General features: G+C 34.1%; 1 protein-coding gene across 3 annotated transcripts in view; it reads right to left on the bottom strand.

Annotated features, from left to right (window-relative positions):
* Positions 1 to 16,807, bottom strand: part of BRAF (B-Raf proto-oncogene, serine/threonine kinase) — a 75,256-nt gene that overhangs the window by 44,286 nt on the left and 14,163 nt on the right. For all 3 annotated transcript variants that reach the window (XM_024742491.1, XM_024742492.1, XM_024742490.1), the window contains 6 exons: positions 15,748 to 15,904; positions 9,128 to 9,164; positions 5,252 to 5,388; positions 4,164 to 4,281; positions 1,944 to 2,028; positions 747 to 923 (listed from right to left, as the gene is read on the bottom strand). In XM_024742491.1, coding sequence (XP_024598259.1) covers positions 747 to 923; positions 1,944 to 2,028; positions 4,164 to 4,281; positions 5,252 to 5,388; positions 9,128 to 9,164; positions 15,748 to 15,904 — 711 coding nt within the window. The remainder of the gene's footprint in view (positions 1 to 746; positions 924 to 1,943; positions 2,029 to 4,163; positions 4,282 to 5,251; positions 5,389 to 9,127; positions 9,165 to 15,747; positions 15,905 to 16,807) is intronic.

Below are 16,807 nucleotides of genomic sequence, written 5' to 3'. Positions count from 1 at the left end.
TTCTCCTTTTTTTTTTTGCGGTACGCGGGCCTCTCACTGTTGCGGCCCCTCCCGCTGCGAAGCACAGGCTCCAGATGCGCAGGCCCAGCGGCCATGGCTCACGGGCCCAGCCGCTCCGCGGCATGTGGGATCCTCCTGGACCGGGGCACGAACCCGTGTCCCCTGCATCGGTAGGCGGGCTCTCAACCACTGCGCCACCAGGGAAGCCCCCTAGAGTAACTTTTTATCTTTAAATTACACAGCAAAATTCAATGGGTATGAACAAGTCAACTTGATATACTCAAAAAGGATCAAAATGCGGACTTTCATTTTATTTTACTTTTACTTTATTTCACATAGATGATCATTTTGCAATAGAAAATATGGGTACGTGGAAAAAATTTGAAAGGATAACTAACAATCATTTTATATACTTCAATAACTGTTAATGACTTTTTAGTGGGTTTTTTTTTTTTTGGCCTATTTTTGTCTTTTGAACCCTTATTGCTTAGCTAAATTACAGCATGCTAAACATAAATTTGTAGCCATATATTTATTATCAAATATTTGATATATGTTTTGAAGACTATACTAGACAGAGACTATTTTATTTCAAATATCATATTGCTAACCATTAGTTAAAAGTGTCTACATGTTGCTGGACAGTAACTGAAAATGTAAGTCAAAAAATAATAGCTAAAAACTTTAAAATATCCTCAATGGTCTTCAAAAGTAACTTACAAGAGATTTAACAGAATGGAACTTACTCCATGCCCTGTGCAGTCTGCCGTGCAATATCTATAAGTTTGATCATCTCGAATTTGGTCTCAATGATGTGGAGATGATGATATAGGCTGGAGCCCTCACACCACTGGGTAACAATAGCCAGTTGTGGCTTTGTTGAATAACCCATGAAGAGTAGGATATTCACATGTCGAGTTTTCCTGTAAAAGAAATGTGACAGTAAATAGTAAATGTTGATAAACTTTAGCAAATGTTAAAAAAGAGGGCCGAAGCAGTCTACTTATTAATAAGATGTTGTCAGAAAAAGGTATTTTTAAAAAAGCCAACAGAAGGATAAATTTAGATGAGACTTTAGGAATTGTCTAGTCTAACATCCTACCCTTTTCATAAACATCTTTTTTACTATACCTCATAGATAGGCAACTAGAGATTCCTTAAATACCTTCAATTATGGGAAGTTTATCACTGAGACTGTAGCCTGTTCCCACTACTCTTTTTCTTTCTTTCTTTTTAAAATTTTTTTGGCTGTACTGAGCGGCATGTGGGATCTTAGTTCCTCAAGCAGGGACTGAACCTGTGCCCCCTGCAGTGGAAGTTCGCAGTCCTAACCACTGGACCACCAGGAAAGTCCCCTCTTTTTTTTCTTTTAAAATGGTTCTAGTATTAGTAAAATTTTAGGTTGAGAAAAAATCATTTTCCTACAACTTCTGCCACTGGATTCCCTGTTCTGCTCTCTGCAATGAAACAAGTAAGTTTATATCCTCTTGAACATAACAGCCTTCTATGGACCCAAATATTCTCAGTTCTGTTGACTATTTTCTCCCTAAGTTACAGTTCCAGAATCCTTCCCACCTAAGTTGTCCTTGCCTGGACATGTTCTAGTTTGTTAATTTTCCTCAAGTTCCAGGGCTTGATACAATCTCTAAATGTGTTCTGATAAGCTTAGAATTTTGAGAGCATTGTCTCCATAAGTGGAAGTATTACTTCTCGTGATCAGAACACTGTATTTCCATTAATTCACTCTAGGATTAATATTTCTATCAGCTGTACTATGTAATATTGCATACTACTTAAAAGAATACAGTTAAAGACAAAATATACTCAGACAAACTTTGTTTTATTCATTTTAAGTAAGTCTGTAAAGCTAACAGTGGCTGCCACTGGAAAACACAAGTTGATCAAGATAACTTCTCTGGAAAACGTGATTCACACAAGCTCACCTGAGTACTCCTACTTCATTTTTGAAGGCCTGTAACTGCTGAGGTGTGGGTGCTGTCACATTCAACATTTTCACTGCCACATCACCTAAAAGGTAATTGCCATTCCAAATGTCATTCCAATTTTTAAAATTTAAAAATATAAAAAAACTAGGGTATTTTTACTAATTACCACAGCCTTAAAACTTTACCATTATAAAACTGCAAATAAATTATACCTTAACTTCCTAAACTGCATTAATTTTCTAAGGATAAAAACTAAACTAACAATAATATTCCTATACTAGTATTTCAAAATACCAATCCAAAAAAAACCAGCCAATCTCATTTTTCCCCTGGAAATTTAGTTTAACCAATTAAACACCCATGATATTTTCCTAGTTATTTAACAAAACTAAATTAGACGCATTCACTAACTGAATGTTAAAACTGCAATAGACAGGCCCAATGCAACTTGGCTAAAATAGAAAACTGCAGACTTCTTTATCAGAGTATTTAACATCTTTTCAAATCCATGGATCACTTGTTGCTTTTTACTTAGGAAAATTATTAAAAAAACACAAAACTGCATGTGAAACAGGTACAATTCTTACACGTTGCCAAAGGGTGTATAAATTGGTACAACCACTTGAAACACTGTTGGCAGTACCTACTACGGGCCCCACAATTCTTTCCTAGGTATATACCAACTAACTTGGACACATGTTCACCAAACGACAGGTACTAAGAATACTCATAGAAGCAGCATCCATAATTGCCCCAAACTGGAAACTATTCAAATGCTCATCACACAGTAGATAGTCATGCTACAGTCACACAATGAACACTATATAGAGAATGAATAACCTACAACTACATACAATAATATAGATGAATCTTATAAACAATATTGAGTAAAAAGGACCAGATACAAAGGAGTACATCCTGTATTATTTCTGTTTAGGTCAGGACAGTGGTTACCCTTGGGGGCAGAGGGCATAAGGAGGACTTCTAGAGTGCTGGTAATGTTTTGTTTATTGAACAGTGTGTTGACTTTGTGAAATTTTAGCTACTTGTACACTTATGTGTACTTTTTTGCATGTATATTTCAATATAATTAAACTAACTTACTGATTTTTCCTGATTATCAAATAAAGTGCTTATAGTAAAAAAAAAAAAATCAAACTTAAAATTAAAAAATTAAACATTTTGAAAGCAAAAGGAATAAAATTAAAATTTCCCATAATCATGTCACTCTGAAATGACCATTGTTAACCTATTGATGTATACCCTACTAGGCTTTTATATGTATGCAGCATAAATATTTATAAATATATATGAAAAAGGCAACCTAAAAAGATATATACTAAAATACTGACAGTCATTTAAAAAATTATGTTATATATATTTATATGTAGCATCATAATATGGGATATTATATGTGCTGCTTTTAAAATATACTACATACACTTTTCCGTAAAATAGACATCTACCATACCATTTTAATTTCTATATAATCATATATGGAGGTTATCAATTTATTTATTCCTTCCTCTGTTAATGAGCACTTAAGTTATTTCCATTTTTCATTAATATCAAATCTCTAATGAATATACTTGCACACACATCTGTTTGTTCCTGTTCTACAAATGGAATTGTTGGCTCTATATACATATTGCCAAACTGCCCTCCAGAAAATTCATAGCAATTTATGTTTCCACCAGCAGCATTACAATCACAACTCTAAATATAATCAATTTAAAAAAAAACCTTTGTCCATTTGATTGTCTTTTCAAAGAAATATAAGTCACTCGAGAGGCAATAATGATTTCTATTTTTTGAATTTGTAGTTCTTTCACAACTAGTGAGACTAAACATTTTTTGTATGTTTACTGCCCACTCTTTCCTTTGGTAAGCACTCTTTTTATAAGTTTACTTGTGGTTTATAATACAAATAAAATTACCAGCAGAAAGACTTATAAAAATAAAAAATCTTGGGGACTAGCTCATCTGGAGGATCATCTTTAAAAATTATTACTGTAGTATAATGATTAAACTTCTGGCTGCTGTGAATCCAGTTTTTATTTCCCATAATTTCTGTTATAAACCTTTGGAGGACTCTTGCATCTGATCAAAATTAGCTTAATGATGCAAACAGTGAATACTCCCTTTGATATATTTTTACAAAAGTTATTATATTCTATTATTATAATTTGTGACAAGGTCACCGTATTACATACATACCATGCCACTTTCCCTTGTAGACTGTCCCAAATGACCCGGATCCAATTCTTTGTCCCACTGTGATCTGCCCATCAGGAATCTCCCAATCGTCACTTGAATCCCGTCTACCAAGTGTTTTCTTGATAAAAATAGTGCAAAAGTCAAGCCAAGGCAAACAAAAAAGGAACATCTTATGCTTCACACTAAGTACATTTCCCTATTCCTGAAAGGGACGTAAGTTAGGAAGAGAGCAAGAACTTCGGAAAAAACCCCACACTCTAGAGGAATAATAGAAGGATGATTCTTACAATATAGAACTTAAGTTTAAGACCTAAGTCAGTATTAGGGTGGAAACAGTTTATTAAAAAATAAAAATTATTTATTGGGTATGAGCAGAAATGTTACTATTATTAAATTTTATTATTAAAATCAATAAAATAAAGCAGCTTTTTTATCATTTGGAAGACTACTAGGAGCAAGATAAGTGCTATACATTTGTGACTAGTTTTGGCTCCAAAGGCCAAAAAGTTAACATACTATGGCTGCTGATAATCTAATTACTTTCTCCCTGCCAGTGCTAAATTTCCTCATATATCTTATCTGACCCAATCTCTCTCTTAAAAAAAATTATCAACATATACAATCACTTTGGGATGATAAAGGACCCACATATCCAACATATACTATTGCTAAAATGATTAGTTTTTAATATAGATTTAATTTACAGCAGATAGCTAATTTTTCATTAGGGAAGAATGTCCTTTGGTAGATATTTGTATTTCAGACCAATTCTTTGGAACATACATGCCTAATCATGCCTCCTAAAATACTAGCTTACTCTCTTTCCATAGTTTAGAAACAACACTATTCTTGCTCTTCCAAAACTGCCTTTTACTCAATTATATTACAGGTGAGAGCAAAAATGAGTGTTGTGTTTTGTTTTTAAGCAAAAAACTATCAGCTCTTAAATTTATTTGATTATGGGAATTCTGTGTCAAATATGGACATATATGCCACTAGATATCATATATCTAAAAGGTGACATTACATTTGGCTATGACTTCTAAGAAGACAGAACTTAGAGGAAAAAAGATATCATATACTCTCACCATTCGATTCCTGTCTTCTGAGGATGAAGATGACTTCCTTTCTCGCTGAGGTCCTGGAGATTTCTGTAATGCTTTCACATTAGTGAGTGAGCCAGGTAATGAGGCAGGGGGCGTGGCAGATAAACCTGTGGTTGATCCTAAGTTAGTGAAAGGAAAAATATATCTATTAAATGAGGATCAAGTATATTAGCTTATTGGGGGCAGAGGGTAGAGGGAGATTTAGACTTATTTTAAAAATTCAGTATATGTTCTAATACCATTTGGAAAGGACAGGCAAAAAAGGAGCCTCGTTTGGTGACTAGCTTTAAATTAAAAAACTATAATTTCTTTCAGCTTTATACTTTTAGCTTTCTGGTCAATTTAATGACCTTTAAAACGTCTGATTACAGATATATACTTTGTTTATTGGTGCAGAGTCTAGGAGAAAAATCATCTTTTTAAAATAAGAGATAAACACTAAAAAATACTCCCAAGTTTTTTCTTTGATCAAAAAACAAGAAGCAAAATCAACTTAAAAGCGAATAAAAAAAATAAACTTTTAATTATGTTACCTTAACAGCCTATCAATTAAAAAAAAGATAGAAATTCCCCAAATGGAAACATATTCTGATAACGGCCATAATGTTGACATTACTTGGCTCTTTCATATTAGCCACTGAAATTTTTAAAAATCCTATACTACATACTATACTATTTAAGAGTGAGAGATACTGGTCACTTTCATTGGTTCCTGGAGGCTTATTTTGCTAAACAAAGATGAAATTTTACCTGCATAACAAAGTTAATGCAAACAAAGCCAAGCAGGTTTCTCAAGACTTTCTGAAAAACCTCTGCCTATAAAATGAGGCCAAGGTTAGTGCTGTGGCCTCTCAGCCAAGTTACTACAAATGGAAAAATTTTATCAGCCAAATGAGTCCAAGGGGTACAAATACACTCTTTGAAAATGGACTCAGTTGGCAGGGTTGCATACCTTTGTGATGGACATTTTTCCAAATGCTGATTGAGCAAAAATCTCAATTCATGTACAGAAAGCACCTGGTTCAGAGGGGTTCAGAGCAATGACTCCTAGTGGGGCATGAGTATAGCTAAGTAGGACTGAGATGCTAGGTAATGTTTGCACATACAGAACAAAAAGACTTCAATTTTTTAAAAAAGTAGATAACTATTCTCTAGTTAAAAAGTCACTATCTTTCAAAGAACAAGGATCAGAATACTAATGGCAACATTTAAATGTTAAAACTGTGTAGAACTTTTCTCATTACTACACCACATATGTCATCATGTGGAATTTCCATGACCTCACATGCAATTTTCTAAAAGAAAATGGTATCTGGAATGTCTATTAATTAGAGCACAATCCATATTCTGCCTTCCACTGATAATTTTCAACATCATAAAGCCTTAACTGCTTACCCAGGCTTCACAATTCTGATCTACTCGGTGCTGTATTGTATCACTTACTTTAATTACACTACTCAGTACTCTATAACTTCCAGCCCATTCCATGGATTTTCTGAGAAAGTTGGGCTGAGAGAGCAAAAATCTGAAATGCCACCATTACATTCAGAATAAGTTAAAAGACACTAACTAGGAAAAGCCAGTAAATATAATTCATTGAAAATATTTACAGCAAGATACCCATCTAAATTTTGACTTAAATTTTTAAAAATCAGTTTAACCAGTAATTAAAGGATGGAAAAGATAAAATGGATGAGTGAAATTATACTGCTAACTTTTTCCTCACATGAGGGCATAACTGAAAGTATAAATCCTAATTTTCTGAAGTAGCTAAAATACCCCAAATATATTACAGATCTTCTTTCTTAGTGAATATAACAAGGTTATAACAAGGTTCCCTACCTTTGATATAAAATATACATGTCCTACGTTTTAAAAAAAAGGACACATATTACAGAAGAATAAAGCAAAAAGTCTAGTAAGAACTCATAATAGGGATTTCCACTTTTTTTAAAAACCAAAAAAATTGATAACCATTATTAGCAGCCATCAAGGTTATCACCTAAATGGATTAAAGTAAAATAAATTCAACTTGAAGAAGCCCCTCCCCACATTATTTACTGTCACCCACCAAGTTTAAGAAATAATCAAGACCAAAAAGTAAGTAATATAACAAAAAACAAGATGGAAATCTCAACTCAGAATTTTCTTGCTTTTAAAAATTTATGACAGACAGCATACAGAAAGCTTGTGGTAGTGAGTATGTGTGAGAAGCACATTCAGAGCATTCCAGCCAGGCCAAGCAGAAATTTAGTACTGAAAACTCTCACACTTACAAACACACACTGTGAGGGTGAGGCACAAACAGTATCTGTTGTTTATATTTAGTTTGCTTTGGGTGAAAACAAGAAAGAAGAGCCCAACTACCTCTGAACACTGGGCCAGGCTCAAAATCAAACACTATTTCACTGGGGACAGAATGTAGGAGGGGACTGGGAGTCCGGGATTGGTATTTCCGAAGACAGCGCATCAGCTGGTTCAAAGGGGCTGTTAGAAGAAAAAGAGAGGGGCAGGCAAACACAGGAAGACAGACACACAGAAGAAATGAAAGAAGTCACGGGGAATAAATGAGTTGAAGCCTGCTTCACAAAATAATTCTGGATGTCTAAAAAATCTGCTTATTTTCATAAAATTCCAATGATTCTTTATAAAGTGATTCACAAAAAGGATAAGAAATGACATTTGATTTTTGGTACTAAGCAGGCAATTTTTATGACTAAGTTAACTCTGTGATGCTAACATGATGGCAACATTTAAATGCTGGATGTATTGGGCAAAATTATCAAAAGCCACAGCTATTAAGACATATGAAAGTCATACTGGCAGCAACATTAATTGGTGGGTTCATGGAACAACAAACAGGAAAAAAAAAAACTTTTATAACTATGTGCTATAGTAAATACTAAGTCCAGAGTACATAATGCAGGCTTATTATTTTGGTAGGTCCACAGGTATATATAAATATTACAACAAAAGATGGTTTACTCAATGTTTATTCAACATAAAGTATCTTTGAGTCTGGGCTTAGATATTTTGAATATAAAGCAGGTCACAGTGAAGAGACCAACTCTAAACAAGATATGCAGGTATTGTAGGGCTTCCTTATTAAATAGAAGACAGCTGAAGAGGTAAGCATAAAGGACCACCTGGAAGAAAACGTCAAGACAGTTTCAAACACCATCTCTTAGAAAAATCTTATGGTGGTAAAATCTTATTTAAAAAGTATTTTCTAAAGTAATGTTTTGCTATGCTCCCAATTTTCACTGTGTGCTAGAGTGAACATCTGATGAAAATTCTGTAAGAAATCTCAATTCAGTTTCTCATTTGCTTATTTTATTTACTGGACTAGTAAAAGGAGAACTAGGCTTTTCTATTAGGGGTCCATGCTATAAAGTATATATTCCAAAGCCTTCTAGAAAGCTGAAGGGAAGTGGCTGACAATGTCTAACAAACTGGCAAGTTGTAGCAGGCAACCCCAGGGATTCTCCCCAAGAATGATGTAGGGGAGTCAAGTTTTAACTGGTTGTAAGCTCAATCTTTAAGTATTAGTAGAGGTGGTAAGGAATAAAGTGGGTAAAATAATTAAGGATCTCTCCTCGATAACAACATCTAAAAAACTGTAGATAGTACATTTAAGACTCCCTTTTATGTCCTCTCTTTTTCTCTGGCTATAAATTAGTTAAAATTTTATTAGAGATAAATGATAAATACTACTGAAAAGCAAACAATTTTTGGTTTTTCTCTGCACATTTTTCTCTGTGTCTGTGTTTCATGAAAGAAGCAAATATAAAGGAGACAAGCAGCAAAGCAATTGCATTTTTCCCTGATTTTTTTTTTTAAATTGAAATCACCACTTACCTCCATCACTACGAAACCCTTGGTCTCTAATCAAGTCCTACAAATAAATAATGTATATTTAATCAAAGCATATGGTAAGAAAGTAATAAATTTTTATTTTCCACTAAGCATTCACAGAAAGGTTAATTCAAAATAATACCTGCCTTATAAATTACTTCACAAAACAGAAAGAATATGGAATTAGCTAGTGAACATGATAAAATAAAAAATTTGAAGCACTCGCCAACCTAACCCTAGATTGAAGAGATTATTAGTCCTGATGAAATGTTGAAATCCATTTCAGGCCATTCAAAACCAATGGCTGCATTAATTCTTAAAAAAAATTCTACTGGCACATATTAAGAGCCATAAAATGTTCATACCCTTTGATCCTGTAATTCCACTTCTGGGAATTTTTCCTAAGGAAATAATTCAGAAGAAAAAAATGATATGCACAAAGATGTTTAGTGCAACATTATCCATTATACTAAAAAACCAGAAATTATTTCCCTATTTTAGGCATATTGACATATTGGTTAACTATAGTGTATCAATTTAGTAAGTATTATGTAGCTACTAAAAAAACAATTATGAAGCTTGACTCATAAAACATGTTTACAATAAAAAAGAATACAAAATTAAATGTACACTGATACAATTATAAAAATATAAATGTGTAAGGACACACTAGAAGGGGAAAAAAATTTGTCTTTATTATTAAAATACAGCTTTTTACAACACACAACGTGGGGCAGGGCAGTGGGGGAAGAGCCTACTGGCAATGCAATGCAATTTGGACCCTGACAGACAGAACTTAATCTACCCAGTATAACTTAAATATGAGGTCTCTAAATAAGTTCAAAGTCTCTTTGCAAATAGGCAGCTTTTCGTTTATAGGCTAAAACAAAGAGCACATTCTTTACAGATGTATTTCTGTCATGTTCAATGTATTATATAAAGCATTTAACATTTTCTACAGAATAATCAACAAATACTCATATCTCCAAATAAGATGCTAATGTTAGGGGTTGTGTGACTATCAATAAATATAAAAAATCATGGTGGTCTCACTAACTTTGTGTTCTTGAGAGCTTATAATGTAAGTGTAAGAAAGATATACACACATAGAAATTATATGATATAAGAATAAGGGCTAAAGAAAACAATAAAAAAGGTGCCAAAGTTGCTTAGTTAATTGCCAAATAAATAGCATGGGTGAAAAGATTCTTCATGCTACGTAAGTTCAAAGGATAAATAAATAACTATAGAACTTGGCCATTGGTGAAGCATTTGAAGAAGATGATCTATGTGTTGGGGTTTGAGGGGCAGACAGGAATGCAGAAAAGAAAAGCAGAGGAGGACTTCCCTGGTGGTCCAGTGGTTAGGACTCTGCGCTTTCACTGCCGTAGTCCGGGTTCAATCCCTGGTCGGGGAACTAAGATCCTGCAAGCTGAGAGGCGTGGCAAAAAAAAAAAAAAAGTCTTCTAGACAACCTACTGCTAATAACCACCATAAACTTATATTTTCCAATCTCAAATATGTTCTTAAAGCTCCCTGACAATCTTTATCTATGCGACCTAGGTTAAATAGGATCTTCTAGTATTCCAATACTGGCTATTTCAAACTTTTTGCCAATCTCCTATGGGGTTCCTTTCTTACTTATATCTCTTCCCTTTTTTAGCATGACAGAGAAAACAGAAGCTATCAAAGAACATTCTGTTCTGCCTCTATATCTACAAACATTTGTATAATAATATTAGCTATAATTTTTGAATTCTTATTTTGTGCCAAGAACAATAAGCATTTTCAAATCACAAGGGGTAGACACTATAGGCCTCAAGGTTAAGTCATCTGCCCATGGTCATACTGCCTGTAAAGAGCTGCGGAGCTAGTTATGCTCATCTTTAATTCCTCATAGCCTCTGAGGAACATCACTTCCAAGTTCAAGAAATTTTACTACCTCAGTTATTCTTTCTTGTTATTTTTAAACTCTCTCTTCACTTGCTTCTTCCCCTGAAGATACAAATATGCTCAAGTCTCTGCTTCAATCTATGGCCCTTTCATCATTCCTTTATAGCCAAGCTTCTCAAAATTGGCACTTAATCCCACATCTTTACCTGGTTTTGCTATCCTCCAACAGTCCTCTAAAACAGCTCTCAATGAAGTAAAAATGACATTGTAATTGCCCAATTCAATAGTCATTTCCAGTCCTTATCTCATTTGAGTCTCAATGGCAACTGACATCAACTACTTAAGCATTCCTGAAGTTCCCTTTTCTCCCTTTAGCTTCTGCAACACTACTTTCTCTTATTTATTTGAAGCTAAAGTTAGGAAGAGAAGCCTAAAATGGAGACAGAGAATGACAGTCTCTGTATCTCAAATGTTGATGTTTACTGGGGTTGCATGTACCCTCTTTTCAGTTTACATATAGTCTTTGAGTAATATCACTTACATCCATGACTTTAACTGACAAAAATAGGCTAATTATTTCTAAATCTGTATCTCTACTCAAGGTCCTTATTTCAACTGCTACTGCACTTCTAAACAAGGAAAGTTCCACAGACATCTTAAAGTCAAGATGTCCAAAATAAAAGTTAACGTTTTCATTTCTACAAACCCTGTTCTTCTTCCTTTGGCATTTCCTATCTTAATGGATAGAATAAATACTATCTATCCACCTAAGCCAGACAACTCTAGGCATTATCTTTTTTTTTTTAATTACCATTTCTTATTTATTTTTGGCTGCGTTGAGTCTTCTTTGCTGTGTGCAGGCTTTCTCTAGTTGTGGTGAGAGGGGGCTACTCTTTGTTGCAGTGCATGGGCTTCTCACTGCGGTGGCTTCTCTTGTTGCAGAGCACGGGCTCTAGGTGCGTGGGCTTCAGAAGTTGTGGCACGCGGGCTCAGCAGTTGTGACTCGTGGGCTCTAGAGCATAGGCTCTGCAGTTGTGGTGCACAGGCTTAGCTGCTCTGCGGCATGCAGGATCTTCCCAGACCAGGGATCGAACCCGTGTCCCCTGCATTGGCAGGCGGATTCTTAACCACTGTGCCACCAGGGAAGTCCCTAGGCATTATCTTTTATTACCTCTCATCTCTTTCACTTCTCTCCTCTACTACTATATAGAACAGTGATTGAGATAACAAAGAAAGGTCAGGTTTTACCCCATTTCAATCATTTATCACCTGTGTGATCTGGGGTTTCTTGATATCTCTAAATCTAATTTTCTTAACAGTAAAATAAGGAAAATACTACTACTTAACTCACAAGTGTTTGTGAGGAAAGAATAAAAAAATTTATGTAAAGTACCTAGCACATAGTAAGCATTAACAGTAGCCATTTACAGTATCCATCCTAACAATCGTGCCTATCAAATCTCTCACTAATTCAAAAGAACTTTCTAAAGTAAAGAGCTGATCACTTTCTTTCCCACTCAGTTTATTGGACCCCCTATTACCAACTACTATAGTGACCTCAGAATAATAACATAATGTCTTTCAGTGTGGACTCTACCTACTTAGTTTCATCCTCTACCATTACCCACCCTTTTCCTGAACCCTAAACTCCTACAATACCAACTATTCATTACAACCCACATAAAGGTACTTCTATATTTCTGCACATACCATTTCCTTAACAAATGCCCTTCCTTCTTAAAACCCCCACCAAGTACACTGAATAAACTCCAACTCCTTCCTATTCATCTGCTACAGTCTGGCTTAAATGTTGTCCTTTCTCTGCTAAACATTACTAGATTTAACCAGGTAGGGTTTATCATCCCCTTCTATAAACTATCACTGTATATTTTGTGTTTATTTATTTATATGGCTGATTCATCCATTTCCATTAGACTGTGACCTCCTTGAGCGCAAAAACTGTGCTAATTCATCTTAATTCCCTATTCTGACACAGTGCCTATACCAGAGTAAATATTAAATCTGGTTTACTGGAATAATAAATGACAAATAATGACTGAAATTGAATGAAATGACTGAAAGTGAATGAAATGCTAAAAGGTTTATATTTTTCAATGGGAAGTAAATGAAAGTTTTGGAACAAAGGAACAGATGATGATAGAGGTCTTATAAAAAATTATTCTGATAACAGCAATAAAAATGGAAATGGGCAGAGAGAAATCAATGGCAGGAAATCTATTTAGGAGATTAATGTAATAAGTAGTTCAAGTGAAGAAATATGGGCCCAAATGGTGGTAGTAATAACAAATTTGAGACGTATATCAAAAGGAAAGGTGATACCTTATGACTATTTGCTTATAGGGGAAGATGAAAAAGCAAGATATAAAGATGACACCCCAAATGTTCAAGCCTAAGAGAATAGGAGAAACTTAATAACACTAAGACATAAAGAGAAATAGTCTAAAAGAACGTCAGTTTTGAAAGTAAATACAAAGGTAACAACTTTGAACATACTGACAATAGATCTAACGTAAAAATAAGATTTGATTTCTTATTTCACACAATCTCCTTATTTCCATATTTCCCTCTCCTATTTTTTTTCCTTTGTATTCAGGTCTAGCCAGATAGAAGAAGACTTATTAGTTGAGAAAAATTGATATTAAGGCTACTTTAAATGAACCCAATAAAAATAGAGAAAAAATTTCATAGTAAAATATAGGAAGAAAGTCTGACTTGGGAATGTATCTTGAAAAATGAAATTAAGATTTATAAAAAATTTTCTTTTACATTCAACAAAACTTTAAGTTATAATTTCAACAGTATGCTAATCCTTAGAATACAGAAAAAATCAAGTTTTTATTGGTAATAATATCAAACTTACGACAGCACAAATTGAAATTCTTAATTTCATATTCATCTTTTACATCACAATCATAATCATTTTTATAAAAATTTAAAGGACTTCATCAATTCCCTCAAAGCCCTCCATCAATCCTATGATATTTAAATCATTTTCACTTGAAAAGCCTATTCTCTTGTCATCCTTATAGACTTTCTCTCTTTTACTGTTAACTGGAGTAATTTAATTTTGCTGTACCCTTATTTCTCAATGACTTTATAAGATGTGAGCAGTTCTACCAAGTGACTTTTTCACTGTCTTCATAAAATCTTTTTTTTGTTGTCATATTCACAATCAATGTGCTTTATGTTTTCACTGAAATGTTGGATAGTGATGGAAAAGGGCTGGAATGCAAGCTGGTATTAAATGGGGAGGGATATGTGAGTGGAGACTGATATTAAGGGATTCTGTTAATTAGTGATTATTTTCCTGTTAGGATAATTTTTGCTTCTTTACTCAACCTTATGAGCACTCACATAAGGAATGTCGGTATAATGAGAACAACCCCTGTCCTCCAACATACACATGACCCCTCAGTAACTTCAGTATCCTGCTTACATGGGGAGACAGTTTCAAATTCCTTTTTAAATATAATTACTTTCCAAGGCAAACAAATTTGGTGGCTTTTTTGTTTTGTTGCTTATTACAGACAGAGACTGAGGATAACCCACATTTTTTATCCTAAAGTACAAATTCTGGGAGAAGTGATCCCAACCCCACCACAGCTCAGACAGCAAGCGCTCTTTATTCTCTTCAGTAACTCAGTTACTGAGATGATGTATTGATAGCTGAATGAACCAGTCCTTTTGGATTGATCCTGCGTATCTCATCTTTTTTCTCATCTCTTCCTTCTATTTTGTCCATAGCAGGGACTGGCAAAATACAATTGGCTGGCCACCTGCTTTACTCAAGTTTTACTGGAATAAAGCCTCACCTATTTGTTTAAAATGTATTATGGCTGTTTTCACACTACAGTGGCAGAGTTCAACAGCTACCATTAGAGATCACATGACACACAAGCCTAAAATATTTACTATGTGACCCTTTAAGTGTTTGTTGATTCCTGGTCTATATTATGGGAAACAGACCTCTGCTTTGTCTTCTAACCCTTTTACTAATACAAATATTTTTTGATGACCTCTTATGTTAGGTGCCAACTAATATCCAATAGTTCCTATGTTAGGAAACTATATTAGGAATGGTTTCTGCTGTCCAGGAGTTAAGGTCAAATCGAAGAAGTGACACTAATGTACATAATTAACTTATAGTGTGTAAGATAAACCGGGAAAGTAAAAAAATTCAAGAGTGACCAGCCCCAGAAGGAGACTAAAATAATTGATTTGTGCAGAGATGCAATCCAATGGTATACTCAAGAAAGTAAAGAAGGTAAAAGGTAGCTTTGCATGAGAAGTACATAAAGTAATGATTAATCCTTAAGGGTTATTTAACTCAAAGTTAAACTTTTAGATATTTAGGTAAAGATTTCAAATTGATCTAACTAGGAAATATGCAAGTGTATTCTTATTTTTTCTTTACCCCAAAATGGTCAAGTGGATTATCTGTTAAATAAATGAAGATAAGACTTTTACAGAGATGGTGTCATAAGGAAAAAAATAAGAATAACTCTATAATTTGGTGCCAGTTAAATATTTTATGCCATCAGAGAAGATGAAAAGGCTTTTCTGATTTGTAATTCATGAAAAGTCTATCACTTATAATAACTGTGATAAATGAAAGATGGCACTTATTTCTGATCTATATTATAAATGTAGCAGAAAAAATAAAGAAACACACTTGAATTTTCTAAGTTCGAGCACTGCTGGATACTTACGTCAATATTGACAGGTTCTATGGTGTTTATATGCACATTTGGAGCTGATGAGGACCGGTCTCGTTGTCCAAACTGATTTCGATGATCTTCATCTGGTCGGAAAGGCTGTGGAATTGGAATGGATTTTGAAGGAGACGGACTGGTGAGAATTGGGGGCCTGGAAAAATCAAGTGATTGGAAGATAAGATTCAGAGCAACTTTATAGAGATAATAACATAGAAAAATGGATGATATAAAGATTTTCTTGTTTTCATATACTCAAATAAAATCTTTACAATAAAGCATTAAAAATCCAGCAGTAATGGCTTTTAAAAGTGTTAGTTTAAAAAACTAATATGTGCTTGCAACTAACACTGACAAAGCTGCTTTGCTCAAGCAGACACTCCAGGGAGTATCAATGATAAGAACACTGATTCTTATCCAGAAAACTCCAGAGAAATCTACAAATGGCTAAAAATTACCTGTTGTTAATCAGCTGAAGAAACTCTTGTCCTTTAAAGTTATACAAAAATGCTCTAGGTAGGCAGTGACTTAATAATGTCTGCCAATTTTTCTACCTTTGCCATTTCTTGACAGTTGAAGTTACTAAAATGAACTTTTTATGGGAAGTATCAATATTAGGAAATTATAAATCTTTTAAAAACATACATGTGTTTTTCATGACCTAAAAGATATACCTATTGCTTTATACAAGAGTTGAATTAAAATCCTGAACAATAATAGCAAAAGATCATTTCCAATTCAAAAGATGATTCTCAATCTCTCATATTTTGAAATGTTTACTATGACCAATAATCGATACAAGACACACAGGAAAATAATATATTAAGCATTAAAGTAAATATTTGTAAAAACTGCTTTTTGATGAAACCATCAAAACAGGTGACAGAGTGACCTATTTTGGTACTGTGGATAAAAAACAAAGTCTATGATCTCTCACTGCTCCCAAAATGAACCTGGCACTCACAGAGCACATTAAAGTTTTGAGAATAGATTGTAAGCACCTGTGAGAAGTCTGTGCCCCTCAGAAGGAATATCCTAGGGAGCTAAGAAATGAGTG

This window comes from Neophocaena asiaeorientalis, unplaced genomic scaffold (assembly GCF_003031525.2).
Source record: "Neophocaena asiaeorientalis asiaeorientalis breed wild unplaced genomic scaffold, Neophocaena_asiaeorientalis_V1.1 scaffold598, whole genome shotgun sequence".
Taxonomy (NCBI): domain Eukaryota; kingdom Metazoa; phylum Chordata; class Mammalia; order Artiodactyla; family Phocoenidae; genus Neophocaena; species Neophocaena asiaeorientalis.
The sequence above is the reverse complement of the archived record's forward strand: the minus strand, read 5'-3'. Positions and strand labels throughout refer to the sequence as shown.